The 15823-nt window shown below is 46.5% G+C and overlaps 1 protein-coding gene across 1 annotated transcript in view; it reads left to right on the top strand.

The window, feature by feature from the left end:
- Positions 1-15823, top strand: part of GLB1 (galactosidase beta 1) — a 79738-nt gene that overhangs the window by 16542 nt on the left and 47373 nt on the right. The window contains exons 2-6 of the mRNA XM_032409065.1: positions 5483-5652; positions 6945-7095; positions 7640-7700; positions 9478-9572; positions 15095-15275. Of these exons, the coding sequence (XP_032264956.1) occupies positions 5483-5652; positions 6945-7095; positions 7640-7700; positions 9478-9572; positions 15095-15275 (658 nt within the window). The remainder of the gene's footprint in view (positions 1-5482; positions 5653-6944; positions 7096-7639; positions 7701-9477; positions 9573-15094; positions 15276-15823) is intronic.

Here is a 15823-nt window from a genome sequence, read left to right as displayed (position 1 = left end):
TTGAGTGCAGGTGATCTGAGAAGTGATCCAAGAATGCAGGCATGAAGCACAGGTGGAAAGAAGCAGAAGTCTGTATAAGGATATATCATGGTTCTCGCTGTGGGCAGTAGGGTCAGAATTCTGCCAGGATCTCCTGGAAGGTACACAGAACATCTCCAGTATTGTCTGCCTAAAAGATGCAGCTATCCACCCCATTGGTTGAGGGTTGGCCCTGGGGACATGGGCACCCCAGCACTCCTGGATCCCTGGGAGAGAATCTTAAGCAGACTCCCACCGAGCATGGAACCTGAGGCAGGGCTCGAGCTCATGATTCTGAAATCACGACCTGAGCTGAAATGAAGAGTCTGTCACTCAACCCACTGTGCCACCCAGGCGCCCTTCGTCAGTCCACTTTTTAATTTTATTTATTTATATTTATTTTTCCAGTTTTACTGACGAATGACTCTCATCACTGTATAAGTTTAAGGTATACAGCATGATATTGTGATTTACATGTATTGTGAAATGATCACCACTGTATGTTCAGCTAATGTCAGTCTTCTCATATAGATACGGTGGAAAAGAAAGAAAAAAAGAAGAAAGGAAAAAAGTTTTCTCCTTGCGATAAAGACTTGTAGGATTTACCCTCTTTTTTAAAAAAAAATATTTTTTTTATTTGTGAGGGGTGCCTGGGTGGCTCAGTCAGTTAAACAGCCTACTCTTGGTCATGATCTCAGGGTCCTGGGATCAAGCCCCGCATCGGGCTCCCCGCTCAGTGGGGAGTCTGCTTCTCTCTCTCCCCCTGCTCATGCACATGTTCTCTCTCTCTCAAATAAATAAAATATTTTTAAAGTTTTATTTATTTATGAGAGGGGGGAAGGAGCAGACGGAGAGGGACAAGCAGACTCTGTGCTGAGTGCCGAGCCTTACGGACCCCAACATCACGATCTGAGCCAAAACCAAGAGTCAGACACTTCAACCGACTGAGCCACCCAGGCTCCCCTAGGATTTACCCTCTTAACAACTTTCCTGTATATCACATAGCAATGTTAACTATAGTCACCATGTTGTACATTTCATCTCTAGTGCTTATTTATCTTTTAGCTGGAAGTTGTACCTTTTGAACGCCTTTCCCCAGTCCCCCCCCCTTTTTTATTTTGTCAACATTTTATTAGGAAAATTTTCACACATAGAGTTGAAAGAATTTTATACTCACCGTCCAGATTCCACCATTAACATATTACTATCGCTCTATCCCTCCATCCATCCACCCATCAATCCATCTTTTTTGGATGTGTTCAAAAGTAAGTTGCAGGCGTCAGTGTACTTTTCCCCCAAGCATGTCCTCTGTCATTAATTAGAGGTGAATATTTGTTTATAACTCTTTTTCCCCCTTTAAGGTAGACTCACATACAATGAGACATACAGATCTCAAGGGTCCCCTTTGATGAGTATTGAGAAATGCACACGCCTGTATAATCCGAAACCTGTTTTCAGCTAGAAGATTGCCATTACCCCGAAGGTTCCCTCATGTTCCTTACCAAGCAGTACCTGCCCCCCCTCCCAAAGACAACAACTACTCTGATTATTTCCCGCCATAGATTAGATTTGCCTGTTCTAGAACTTCATATAAATGGGCTCACACAGTGTGAACCTTTTGTGTAGGGCTCAAACTCAGCATGACAGTTTTGAGATTTATCCGTATTATCGGCAGCACCAGTAGTTTTGCTTTATTGCTGAGACGTATTCTATCGTATGAACACACTGAAGTTTGTGTATCCTTTCTCCTGTTGATGGACATTTGCTTACTTCCAGTTTTAGACAATTATGAATGAAGCTGCTGTGAACATTTGTTACTAGTCTTTTCATGAAAGTATGGTTTTGTTTTTCTTATAACCAAGAAAAAGGCTTTATTTTGAGGTGGTTTAAACAGTGTTGCAATTAAAACAAACACACAAACGAACAAAGAATACCAGGTGTCCATACCAGCTTCCACAGTGATCAGCTTTGCGCTGTGTGCCCTCTGCTCTTTTGTTTGCTCTTCTTCTTTTTCGTCTGTAGTAACCCCAGAGCTTGTGTCATTCTACCCATAGAAACTTCTGTATGTATCTCTAACTGATGAGAACTTTTCTTTCTTTTGTGTAATCAGCATGCCACTGTTTTAGCCAACAGAATGAACAGCAGTTCTTTTAATTCCACCTAATGCCTGATCTCTGTTCAGACTTTCCATCTCAACATTGGGTTTTTTTGCAGTTCCTTAGAATCAGGATCCAAACCAGGTTCCGATGCTGCATTAGGTCGTTATGCCTCTTAAGTTCTCTTTTATTTTCTAACAATACTCTTTATTTTGTTTGATTTTAATGCCATCAGTCTGTTGGAGCAACTCTATCATTGGACTTCTAGAGTGTCCCACATTTTGGATTTGGCATATTTTGCTTCCTTGTGCTATGGGTAGATTAAGGTTCAGTTGAGGTTCAAGTTCAGTAATGAGGCCTGCTTCTAGGTGGGGCTGTACTTCCTGTTGAATCACAACATGAGGGACATAGTGTCTGCTTGTTCCATTTTTAAGAGGCTGACATTGAGCAGAGGAATCATGTACATGTAACTCCCAGTTGTTAATATCCGTGCAGGCTTTAATTTCCCCCAGTTGATACCTCTTTTAAGTCTGTCTCTTTTTCTAAATGCCCCCAATTTTTCCACCTGAGACCTGTGGGAGCCTCTTCAGGTTAGCCCCTGTGTCCTACATCTAACCACCCCCTGGTCCTGGGGGTTCCGCCTCCTGTCCACTGCCCACCTCTCTGCCGCCGCCACGGTTTCCTTTTTGCAGCTTCAGGAAAAGGCCAGAGTGCCCGACATTTGACTCTGTTTCCTTTTTGCAGCTTCAGGAAAAGGCCAGAGTGCCCGACATTTGAAAACACATGTTTTCACGTGGTCTTCCGTGTAAGTTGCTCTCCACAGCTCTTGGCATAAAGCCCAGGCCTGTGAATGTGGACGTCAGGGCTCATTTGGTCTGGTCCCTGTCCATCTTCAGCTCCCTGCCGTGTACGGTCTGTACTGAGGTTCTAGGGCTCCTTCTCCGCACCCCACACACTGTCTTCTCTGCCTGTGTCCTTTCCCTCGCCCAGCTGCTCCTCATCCTGGGGCTTAGCTCAAGCCAGTAATTCCCAACCTTGGCTGTACATGACATCATCATCTGGGCAGTTTTAAGAAATGCCGATGCCTCCACCCAAGATAAAATCTGAATGTCTGGGGGTGAGGCCTGACTTTGCTATTTTTAAAAATTTGCACAGGTGATTCTGATGCCTGGCCAAGGTTGAGAACCAGAGTTCCTCCCTCTGGGAGACTTGTCCGCATGCCCCACTCCTGGGTCATGTACCATTTATTACCACTGCAGCTTTCCACTCTACCCCTGACCCCAGCTTTATTGAGGTATAATTGATAGCTAATACTGTGTAAGTTAAGGTGTGCAGCATGATGATCTTATCCTTACTTTACCATCTGGGCCTCACGATGTTGACACCTAGTCTAGATGGAAGCTTCATGTAGGCTGTGGCCACATCTGTGTGGCTCCCTCTGATATTACTCAGCACATAGTAGGTGGTTGGTAATATTTGTAAATGGACGGCAGGGAGATACTTGGGCTGGATTCTGGGGTTGTTTGGATGCAGGGGTGGTGCTCCGCTGAGTGGGACAAAGGCCTGAGTCCATTGTCTGCTAAGATCAGGTCTCAGCAACCTCATCTGCTCCTCTGAGCCCCTTCCCCTAGACAGGCGGGCTACAAATGCCCCTCTGCATTTCCCCGTAGCTTACCCCCTTTCTACGTGTCCAAAGAATTTCCGCACCTCATGCATCACCTCTGAACTCACAGGATGTGTAGCAAACCCTTTTTTGGCACCTAATCATATATGTGCTGTGAAAATGTTTTTAAAATCATCCATTGGGGCACCTGGTATAAGAAGTAACTTTCATATTTTTTGTTTCTTCAGGAGTTTCTTGCGTTTGAATGACAGTCAAAGCCTTGTTTACTAGAAGAACAAAGTGATATGCGATTGATGCTCTGGCCCTTTCTTTAGAAATTATTCTTTTTTTATTTTTTAAAGATTTTATTTATTTATTTGACAGAGAGAGTACAAGCAGGGGGAGCAGCAGGGAGAGGGAGAAGCAGGCTTCCTGCTAAGCAGGGAGCCTGATGCTGGGCTTGATCCCAGGACCCTGGGATCATGCCCTGAGCCGAAGGCAGTCGCTTAACCGACTGAGCCACCCAGGCACCCCAGAAATGATTCTTAAATTAGTTATTCATTTATTTTTGGTTAGCTTTATTGAGGTGAGCTCACATACAGTATAGCTTTCCATTTGCCCCTGAGCGATCTACTCTGAGTTGTTTAACTTTCCATCACAGTGCTTTAACTCCCTAGTTGGATTTCAGGCCAAATGTGATCTAGGACCTATGCTCTTACAGTTGTTTCCAGATATGGCTTCAAGGGAGGCCTCCAAAGCTGTCATGAACTGTGGTACTGCTATGAAAAAAAGCTTTTTTAAAAAAAGCCTAAAGCTGCACAGGGAATCTTACCAGCAATGGAGGAAAGCAATTAACTGGTTTCTTATGGCCCTGGTCCCGTTGGCACTTAGGACACCTCGCTGCCTTTTTCCATCCACCAGAGGGCAGTGTTCTATTCTACCTAACCATTGGCTTCCCTTTCAAATCCTAGCATTTTAGCTTCTGAACCGATCCCCAGTGTTTCTCGAAATTTGATTTGCCTAGATTTTGCTAGAAGTACGCCTTTCATTGCAACCCAGTAGAGACACATATCAAATGCAACTCTGTATATGTATATATAACAAAAGTTTAATAAAACAATACTTGCCAATCAGCACCCAAGTTAGGTTCGTGAATCACAAATTGGGTTGCAGCCTGTAATTTGAAATATACCGCCTTAAAGTTCATTTAGTCTGACATCCTGTGTGTTTATGGAAGTGGAGATACAGGGTTAGAGAGGGCGTTTGCCTAGTCACTGCAAGACTTAGAGCCCCAGCCAGGACTTTAGACTTCTCCTCTGTTGCTTTCAGCAAGGTGACATGACTGTCAAGATACATCTAGTGCTCCAGCCGGTCACAGCCACAGGGATGGAGGGTGTCCATGTATGTGTTCTATTCCCAGGACACTGTGCTTTGCTATACCAAGGAGAGAGTCTCCTCCAGCAGGGTTTTCCCTTTGGGAATAAAACTTCTGTGTCTCAACCACCAATTGTCACATTGGCGCTGGCCTCTGGAAGGTAAAACCTTTGGAGTCCTGCACGTGGGTCCTCCCTGATGATTTCTGTTGCCTGGGTGCATTAGCCACTGGCTTAGCGGTGCTTTGTTTTATAGCCCAGAAGCCAGGCATTAACTCCATCAGCAAATTCCGCAAATGAAAGAGGCAGGGAGCCACTTGCCATGGTCAGAGTGTCTGCTTCCGAAATGCGGAAGGTGGAGGTTCTCATGTTGTCCCATCCTTGCTCTGTAGAATGCTTCCCAGAGGACGTTCAAGATCGACTATGGTCACAACCGCTTCCTGAAGGATGGCCAGCCCTTCCGCTACATCTCAGGAAGCATTCACTATTCCCGCGTGCCCCGCTTTTACTGGAAGGACCGGCTGCTGAAGATGAGGATGGCTGGGCTGAACGCCATCCAAACGTAAGTAGGAGGGCACTGGGCCTAGACACCCACACCTAGACAGAGGGCACAGCTGCATTTCTCCATGCAGCTAGTGATTTCACTCCTCAGAATGGGACACAACATAATCTGGAGTTCCGGGAGGGGCTTGGCATCAGCTCAATTGGCCCTTCTTCAGATAATTAACCACTTCTTCTGATCTTGAACTTGGTCTCTGGAAATCATAAAATGAACCTTAGCTTAAAAAGGCAAAGGGGAGTAACAGTGACAGAGCATTTACCGTGTGCAGGGCACTTTTCATGAAAGATTCCATTTCTTCATTCCCATTTACAGCTGGTGACACTGAAATTTACGCAAGCGCCTGTTTCTGGCCAGCAGTCTCCCTAGAATCTGGAGTGTTTGTAGGCAGCCACGGCTTTCCTCAGCTCTAGGGGACATATGCCATGTCAGGTAGATTCCTGAAACCCAGTTTTCCTTGTGGTTCTGATGGGGTAATTCTATAGCCTAGACTTACAGAATTCCCCCAATAACTCTCTCCTCATCTCTTCTGCTGTTGCAAGGTGACTAACTTGGGGGAAAGTTGGGGCGGCTGGCCACTCTGGTTTTCTCACTACTGATGAGGATTGCCGATAGCCTCTTCAAGATAAGGGGTGAGGGAAATGCAGAGGCAGATTCCTGGGGCTCGGGGACCTACCTGCAGTTTAACACTTCGCTCTGGGGGACCAAGGCTATCTGTCCCAGGGAGCCCTGAAGCCATGGGATTGTGGGAAAAGGCCACGAGCCAGGGGTCATCCAAGAGACCTCTGTGATGGCAGCGGGTAGCTTCGTAATGTAGTCTGTGGTCTAGGCTGAAGGCAGCCAGGGGAACTGGTAGAAGTTTTTGTCACTTTACTTCCTGTGTGCCGTTCCTGACAAAATCTTTTGCAGGAGGACACAGGGGTGAGAGGTTTTTTTTGTTTTTTATTTTTCTTAAAAAAATTTTCAAAAAGAAAAGTATACCTCTTATTACCTTAGCATAGATATTTTCATTTTCCCTTGGCCTTACACGGGCATACATAATTTTTACATAGTAGTAATTTGTGTTCATGTAATTCTGTGGTTTTTTAAAGTCATTACGTAGGAATGGGCATTCTTTGTGGGTCATAAACTTAAGTGTCCCCCACCAAATTTGGTTCCCTTGGGTAAGTGCTGAGAAAACTTGAAATAAGGCCTGGTTCCCAAGGGGCTGCAGGAGGGAGCTGTGTGAGTGTCTGAGGGTTTACACCCTGGATTTTTTAACCCTTTCCAAGAAGGGGCTATGTGTGTCTCGGCAGGTACGTGCCCTGGAACTTTCACGAGCCCCAGCCAGGACAGTACCAGTTTTCTGGGGAACATGATGTGGAATATTTTATTAAGCTGGCCCAGGAGCTGGGACTGCTGGTCATCCTGAGGCCTGGACCCTACATCTGTGCAGAGTGGGACATGGTGAGTACGTCTAGACTGGGCTCTACCTGGCTGGTGCGCCCGACAGGGGTGGGCTGGCAGGCAGGGATCTGGGAGAAAGTGAATTAAAGCAGTTTAAATAAGTCTCTAATTCCAGATCCCACTGAGCCTGTCACTGTAGCCAGCGCAGGCGTCCTTTACCTTAGGAGGTGCCTCGGCAGAGAGGAGCCGGTAAGGGTCAGAAGGCAGGTGTCCTCCTCTTAGTGCGCACTCATGCAGCTCAGTTTCCCCCTTTGTAAACAGCAGCTAGTGGTATGGGCTCTGTCTCCCTCTCAAGTGGAATCATCTATACAAAGGCTTTGATTCTCCAAACACTGCATGCGTGTGAAGTCATCTTTCACTGTGTTACAATTTCTAGTTTCCTTGGAAGTTACAAACCAGAAAGCCCAGTTAATACCTTTTCTCCGTGAAACTTTTCTTCTTTTCCCTCAATGCTAAGAGTCATTCCTGTCCCCTCCCCGATCCCCAGACGTTATAATGGCTTTTCTCTTCTTCTTTTCTCTCCCCTTCCCAACCCCCATCCTAGGGAGGATTACCTGCTTGGCTATTATTAAAAGAGTCTATTATTCTCCGTTCTTCGGATCCAGGTAAGTTGTTACAGATGTCTTGAGAGAATGTATGATGTCTTTAGACATTTTATATCAGAAGCATCAGGTATTTTGAAGGCTGGGGCACCCCTGTGCCTCTGAAAGCTTACTGGAAGTGCGAGGGTTAATCACTGTCCACTGCAGGCTTCGAATGTGTAGGAAGTAAGGCTCGCTTGAACTATCTGACCAGATCCTGCTGATAAACTGGTAACTTTGAACTGGCATTGGGCCCTGTTTGTGGTTTACCGACTCACTTTAATGCTTTCTCTTCCTGCTTTCTCATTAAATTACATGGCCAGTGATAGCATCTAGCTAATCAAACTGGCAATTCATTTGTCTACAGAGTGATCTGTAAATGAAGTCTTTTTCTTGTCTTTTTAAACAACTAGAAATTATTTTAGCTGTAAACCCTGATCACTCAGAAGGTCCCATTTAGTTGCACTTCCGTCTTCTGAAGACTTCAGTTTTTCCTGGTGATGCTAGCGTTGGAGATGGTGATAAGAGCAGCTAACCATTGATTAAATTAAAATAAGATAAAAAGGAAAAACACCCAGTAGTGCAATTGCTGGGTCATAGGGTAGCTCTATTTTCAACTTTTTGAGGAACCCCCATACTGTTTTCCAGAGTGGCTGCACCAGTTTGCACTCCCACCAACAGTGTAGGAGGGTTCCCCTTTCTCCACATCCTCACCAACATCTGTCGTTTCCTGACTTGTTAATTTTAGCCATTCTGACTGGTGTGAGGTGGTATCTCGTTGTAGTTTTGATCTGTATTTCCCTGATGCCGAGGGATGTTGAGCATTTTTTCATGTGTCTTTTGGCCATTTGTATGTCCTCTTTGGAGAAATGGTGATCTGAAGGGGCACCTGCACCCCAATGTTTATAGTAGCAATGTCCGTAGTAGCCAAATTATGGAAAGAGCCCAGATGTCCACTGACAGATGAATGGATAAAGAAGATGTGGTTCTTATATACGATGGAATACTACTTAGCGATCAAAAAAAAAAAAATGAAATCTTGCCATTTACAATGACATGGATGGAACTAGAGGGTATTATGCTAAGCGAAATAAGTCCGTCAGAGAAAGACAAATACCATATGATCTCACTCATATGTGGGATTTAAGAAACAAAACAGATGAACATGGGGAAGGGAAGGAAAAATAAAATAAGACAAAAACAGAGAGGGAGGCAAACCATAAGGGACTCTTAACTCTAGAAAACGAACAGTGTTGCTAGAGGGGAGATGGGTGGGGGGATGGGGTAACTGGGTGATGGGCATCAAGGAGGACATATGACATAATGAGCCCTGGGTGTTACATGCAACTGATGAATCACTGAATTCTACCCCTGAAACTAATAATACACTATATGTTAACTAAATTGAATTTAAATAAAAAAATTGAAAATTAATAAAATAAAATAAATAAAAAGGAAAAACCCCCCCCCCCCACTCTGACAGAGAGAAAGACACCATTCAGGCACTCTTTTCTTCATTCAACAAACATGGGCTGGATGCCTCCTGCGCTCCATGCTTGGTGTGTAGTAGTGAGGACGGGTACCGTGCGTACCGCTCGTTGTCTACTGAGAGCTCATTGAAGACATGGCTCCTTGCAGGACAACTTCTCTGAGACTTTCAGTGCATACAGCCACCCCATTTCACGTAGTCATTGAATCCAGCATGTCCTGGTCTCAGCTGCCAGCTCCAGGGTAAGGGGGCGGCCTTGTGTCTGTTTGCAGGACCAGGTGTGGAGTGGAGTTAACCTGTCTTGTTTTCCAGATTACCTTGCAGCCGTGGACAAATGGTTGGGAGTCCTCCTGCCCAAGATGAAGCCTCTCCTCTATCAGAATGGAGGGCCGATCATAACCGTGCAGGTAACCTAGAGACGAGCATGGGCGGGCGGTAGGGAAAGCTTTCATCCATCCACAGCATGTGCAGGAGTGATGCAGCTATGAGCCTCACAAGTCTGTTTCTTTGCGAGGCAGTGCCACAGCTGGTGGTTTTCTTGAAGTTGTGTTTTGGGGAGGCGTTATTGTTTTGAATCCTGCTATGTACCAGGCCCTGTGCTGACGGCCCTATAGACCCTATTCCGTTATTCCAACCACCGTCTCTTTTAAAAGAAAAACTTCGGGGCGCCTGGGTGGCTCAGTCGTTGAGCGTCTGCCTTCGGCTCAGGTCATGATCCCAGGGTCCTGGGATCGAGCCCCGCGTAGGGCTCCCTGCTCAGCGGGAAGCCTGCTTCTCCCTCTCCCACTCCCCCTGCTTGTGCTCCCTCTCTCGCTGTCTCTCTCTCTGTCAGATAAATAAATAAAATCTTTAAAAAAAAAAAAAGAAGAAGAAGAAGAACTTTGAAGAGGTTGAGTGACTCGGCCAAGGTCACCCGGCTGGCAGGTGGCCGAATCAGGATGGCAGCGTAGGTCCCAGGTCCGCTGATCCTGTGGCCTGTCTCTTTCTCTAGTGTGTCAGGCCGCAGGGATACAGCACAGATGGAAATGCTCCGGTGTCTGCCCTGCTTAGGCTGTCAGCTCACGCTGATGTGGAAAGAGGATGTGCTGAATTGGGGGCCATTATATTTTCCCTCCTGCTTCCTGCCCCCACTCTCCTTCTTTCATCTGTCCTTTGCTCTGCAAAGACTGCGATATTATGGGGTAGATCGTGTGCCAAGTATTTTCCCTGTGAAAAATTGGGACCCTTGACCTGCAACAACTTGTGATGTTTGCAAAATTCCTTAGGTTAAAACATTAAAGCATGTTCACTAGTCATTTGCCAAGGAATAAATGTAACACTGGCTGCATCCTGAAACAATGGGGTGCAGTGTGGTGCTCCCTACAGAAGTATGGCCAAGATTTCCTTCTTAGGGACAATACTATGGACAGTTGTAGGGACGCTCACTGTGGGAAGGGAGCATGGCCGCTCTCTTGGCCTGCAGGTGTATGTCGAATGAAGCAATGAGAAGGCGGATCTGGCCAGAGGGACCTTTCTAACACTGCACGTTGAAGAGAGGCCAGGTTGCTGCTCCCAGAGGGATGTCCAGGGAGTGCCGAATGCCCCTCCACCTGACCTGAGTCGGTACTGGTGAAGCATACAGGAGCCCATTTCTCTGTATGAAGCTTCAAGGCTGCAACTTGAGTGTGTCTTTGCATGGCTGGGTCTTCTTCCTTTCTCTTAATCTCAAGTTTTCTCTAGTCTTCCTCCTTTTTTAGTCTCTGCTTCTTTCCAAGTCACTTTTAATTTTTGCTCACAACTTTTCTGTACCTTTTGGTTATTGAAATGCCACGAAAAGCATAATCAGATATGAACTCCGCAGAGGAGAGCAATGTTGGCTGCCCTGGGGGCATTTCTTGAGTACATCCCTGGCAGCCTCGGATGGTCTGAACTTGACTGTGGGTCCTCCCCGGGGACTCAGCCTCCTCCTCCGCCTTTCACACGTCCACCTGCTTGAATGCCACCTAGTCTGTGTGCCCCTTGACTACTAAATAAACAAGTAAGTGTGGGAGCTACAGAAGAACATAAGAAAACAGAAAAGCCATAATTTCACTTAAATGTCAGGGGCCAGAAGCAAGCTTTTCATATTTCAGAGAGATTTCCTTGAATTTTTTCCCATGCCTTTAAAAAATTTCTTTTTACAGAGTCAGTTTAAACTGTGTGACCAGTTTCTTATCCGACTTTTCTTACTTTACTCTTATGTCATAAGCATTTTTTCATATCATTAAAAAATCTTCGGGATGCCTGGGGGCTCAGTTGGTTGAGCGTCTGACTTCGGTTCAGGTCATGGTCCCAGGGTCCTGGGATCGAGCTCCGCATCGGGCTCCCTGCCCAATGGGGAGCCTGCTCCTCCCTCTCCCTCTGCTGCTCCCCCTGCTTGTGCTCTCTCTCCCTCTGTCAAGTAAATAAATAAAATCTTATTAAAAAAAAAAGCTGATTTCCATGTCTGTCTACATTCAGGCCATGGGGCAAAATGATGGCTTTACTCAGTTCACGGTGTTGGTGCTCTGTCTGGGTGCCTGGAGAGTTTGAAGAGGCCCTGCCTATGTGTCGGCAGGCAGGACAAAAGTGAGGTGCAGAGAGCCCTGCCTGGTCCTTAATTCATCCTTATGACTCAGTCATGTAGCAAGTGTTCTCTTCTGGAGGGGTTAGCTAATCCAGCACCACCTTAGCTGGTTTGCCTATGTGGATGTTTATCTCAGTTTGTACCAAGACCACACCTAAAATAAGTAAAGCCGCAGATGCCTATTAATAATATCCAAGGTGAAAATAATTAGGAGTGGGGACCTTTCACGCACAACTTCACTTCATCCAGTTTATGGGGCATTCCTCCTAAGGTAACAGCCCTACTTCTACCTGATGTTGTGTAAGATCAACAACTTTAGAAGTCACAGTGCCTTGTGGCTTCATTAAGGAGCTTACAGGATGAGACAGTTAAAACTCTCAGACGGGGACCCGCGGTGGCCTGTTTTTGTAAATAAAGGTACGTTGGCACCCAGCCGCGCCCAGTCGTTCACGTGTGAACGTGGCTGCTTTTGCACATCAGGAGCAGAGTTCATCGGTGCAGAGACATGTGGCCACAGACCCTAAAATACCCCGCGGGCCTTGATTGAAAAGGTTGACTGACCCCTTGCTCTAGAAAACTCAAGCGTTCCTCTGAATCTCACTGTGACTTGTCTGTGTGTTTTTCCTCTCACCTTCCCCGTCTGGGCACCACCTCTGTGTCTCTCTGGTTGACTCTGGCGTCGAATGTGAGTGTACTCTGAGTAGTTTGGTGAGCCCTGACTGGTGCCAGGTACTCACGAGTTGACTCAGTCAATCCTCATAGCAGCCCAGCGAGGGAGGCTCCGTGGCCTCTTGCAGACCGCACGGCCTCACGGGCGGAGCCCCGCGGGCAAGAAATGGCAGAGGGGACACTTGCACGTGGACAGCTGGGCCTCCGATGCCCGTGCCCACAGCTCTGCGCTGCCTTGCAAATGTGGACCTTTTTTTCTAATAACTTAGCCAAATTGTGTTCATGCAATTGTTTCAAGCCTGTTTATTTTAACGTACAATCATGATAATAATCATCGTGATCATGGGTAGTTAAAGCTTGAAAAAATAAGTGACCCTAAGTGAGCCTTGGGTTGGGGTGTGGTGGTGGGCAGAAAGGAACACGAGGTGCAAAGGCTCTGGGCCCACTTAGTTGCTAGAGCTGACCCTGGAACTAGCTCTGAACTTGTGAATGGCCAAAGGACAAAGGAACACACAGCCATTTAAGTAGATCTTATTAAAAGAGGGGGGGAGAAAGAAAATGAGGAGGAAAGTATCTCGCCAGTATTTGCAAGCTTTTCTTCGAGTTGCTCTCAATTATTTCCAAAGGGACACCTGTGGGACTAATCAGTGTCAGGAGCAGTTGCCCCGGTGGGGGGCGGGGGGGGGGGGGAATCTGCTCTGTGTGAGGGGCAAACTCCTCCTTTTTCAAGGTGGCTTCAGGACCAGTGAAGCTCTTGGTGCTGGGCATACTCGCTGCAGTCTGAACCTGTAACATGAAAGTATTATCAAAGGGAAATAGTCATTCATTAAACTCTTTAAGAAGCAGCCCTGTGCAGAGAATGATGGTGGTGTTTAGTTCACCTCCGTCCTTCACCGTCCTGTGCCTACTCCCTGACTGTCCACAGGTCACATGAAGCTACTGGCCATCTAGCAAACAGGGAGTGCTCTCTACCTGTCTTCTTCCCTGGTAGTGCCTTTCCCCCTAGAGCTACCTTGGGCAGCCCCTCCAGAGAAGCTTCCTTACCCATCTCTCCCAGTCACCCTCTTTTCGGAGGGATCACAGTTTCTTGTGCTTATGTTTAATGACTATGGATTCCCCAGGATCACAAAAATTTATTTGCCTTATGTGCAGGTTGAGACTGGATGGCCGGGTATTATTGTCATTTTTGTAAAATCGTGAACTCTAACACCAGGGTGTGGCATAATGAAGCGTTAGGATGAGAACACCCACATAACCACCACCCGAGATGGGAAATAGCATATGGCCAGCACCGGAGAAGTTTCCCTGGTGTCTTTCGTGACCACCCCTCTCCTTCCCACTGTCCTGACCTTCACGGCTATTTGTTTCTTGGTGTCGTTTCTATTTTTGCCACCTGTGTATGTACCCAGATTTATAGTTGGGTTGGGCCCGTTTTGAATTTTCTGTGGGGGGCATACTGTCTGTATTGCTTCCCTCAATGTCGTAGCTCTAAGATTCTTTCATGTATTGGGTGGAGCTGAAGGTCATTCATTTTATTGCTTTACAGCAATGTTTCTTCACCTTTTTTTCGTTGTTGCCCCTAAAGAGTCTCTTTAGACATTTTTTTCTAATTGCCTCCCCCACGAACTCTTAATGCCTTCCATCTACTGTATAAGTGTATGTATATCTGTGCTTTACAGATAAAAAAGAGTAAGGTGTTCTTTTCTCCTGTAAGAATCAATTTTCACCTCTTTGGGGGTGCTGTCCTCCCCCATTGAGAGTTCGCGAAAGTGGAAATGTGCCCTCAGCACTATTGCCATTTTGCACCTGATAATCCTTTGTGTGGAGGCTGACAAGTAGGAGGTTTAGGAGCATCCCTTGGCCTCTACCCATTGGGGTGCCAGCAGCACACTCCCCCCTCCCGCCACTTGTGACAACCCAAAATATCTGCAGATTTGTCATATGTTCCCTGGGGGGAAAATAACTCCTGGTTGAAAACCACTGATGCTATTGAACGCAGACTGAGCGTTGGTGATGGAGTACAAAAAGGAGGAGGACCACCTGAACGTTTGACAGCAGATCAAGGAAATGGTGGTACATCCTTATCCAGCCAGCATTTGTCCTCGTTACTGCCATGGGCATTTTGCATAATGTGTTAAGGTGCAAAACTTATGTTACAACTGGTGCAAGTAATGTGATACCAGTTTTGAGAACAGAGAACGATGACTGTGTATTATCGTGTGTATTTAGGGTGTGTGTACGTGTGTAAATCTGGAAAACTAAGCCAGAATGCTTATAGCACTTATCTCTGGCGAAAGGAATTAACACATGGTTTTTCTATTTTCTTTGCATTTCCCCCCATTTTCTAATATTCTACCATGGGAAGATCTTATTTATGTCACATTTAAAGTACCTATTATTTAGTACTGGCTAGAACATCACCACAATCCAAAACCGACGTGGTGGTTTTTGTTTTTCTTACTTTGGTGGAGTGGGACATAGTAGAAGGTAAGTTTTTATGCTGAATTGCTCTTTGGAAAATGAGTGTTTGAGGACCGAGGGTAAGAAATATTTTTGGCAATCATTGGGCCTTGTCATCTCTCATAGATGCTCAGGTATTGTCTACAAACAAAAGCTTGCCTTAGAATGAGGGTATCGGGCTCTCCTGATTTCCCCCGCCTCTTTTGTAATTTGTAGGTTGAAAATGAATATGGCAGCTACTTCACCTGTGATTATGACTACCTGCGGTTCCTGCAGAAGCTCTTCCGCTACCACCTGGGCACTGACGTGCTCCTATTCACCACTGACGGGGCACATGAGACATTCCTGCAGTGCGGGGCGCTGCAGGGGCTCTATGCCACAGTGGACTTCGGACCAGGTCGGTGTTTGTAATCACAGTAAAACCCAGCTAAGGCCATGCGGGCTTGGGCAGTGAGCTCCGTCAGTCGCTCAGGGCAGCTGTGTGTTAAGTGGGAACATTGAATGAGATCTCTCAAATTTTCCTTTACGGAGGAGCTGGTGAAATGGAATAATGAATAAAGCACCCCTCCGGTGCGCAGATTTTATTTAAGCTGATTGGCCCTTTTGGGCAAGGGCTCCGTCTTTAGCGCTGGTGAACACACCTGGAGGGTCAGCCACTGGCGGGGTGCGGTGGGCCTGTCCACCCTGGAGTGCAGGGAACTTCCCTGCGCTTCCATTCTCTTTCTGCGGAACTCAACACTATGAACCGGGACGGCCTGCAGGTGGTTAGCGGATGCCGCACAAATTGTGTTCCCTGACTGGTTCATGCTGTGTAAGCTGCAGAGGCTCCACACAGGCAGGTTCTGGGGGCAGGCAGTGTGGCCCGGAGGCTCCTGGCTGCCGTAAACGTTAAGAGAGCAGCTTTCATGAAGGGCATGACACCGACAGGCAGCGTGTGCGCCTGAA

Source organism: Phoca vitulina, unplaced genomic scaffold, assembly GCF_004348235.1.
Source record: "Phoca vitulina isolate PV1807 unplaced genomic scaffold, GSC_HSeal_1.0 scaffold10, whole genome shotgun sequence".
Classification (NCBI taxonomy): domain Eukaryota; kingdom Metazoa; phylum Chordata; class Mammalia; order Carnivora; family Phocidae; genus Phoca; species Phoca vitulina.
The sequence above is the reverse complement of the archived record's forward strand: the minus strand, read 5'-3'. Positions and strand labels throughout refer to the sequence as shown.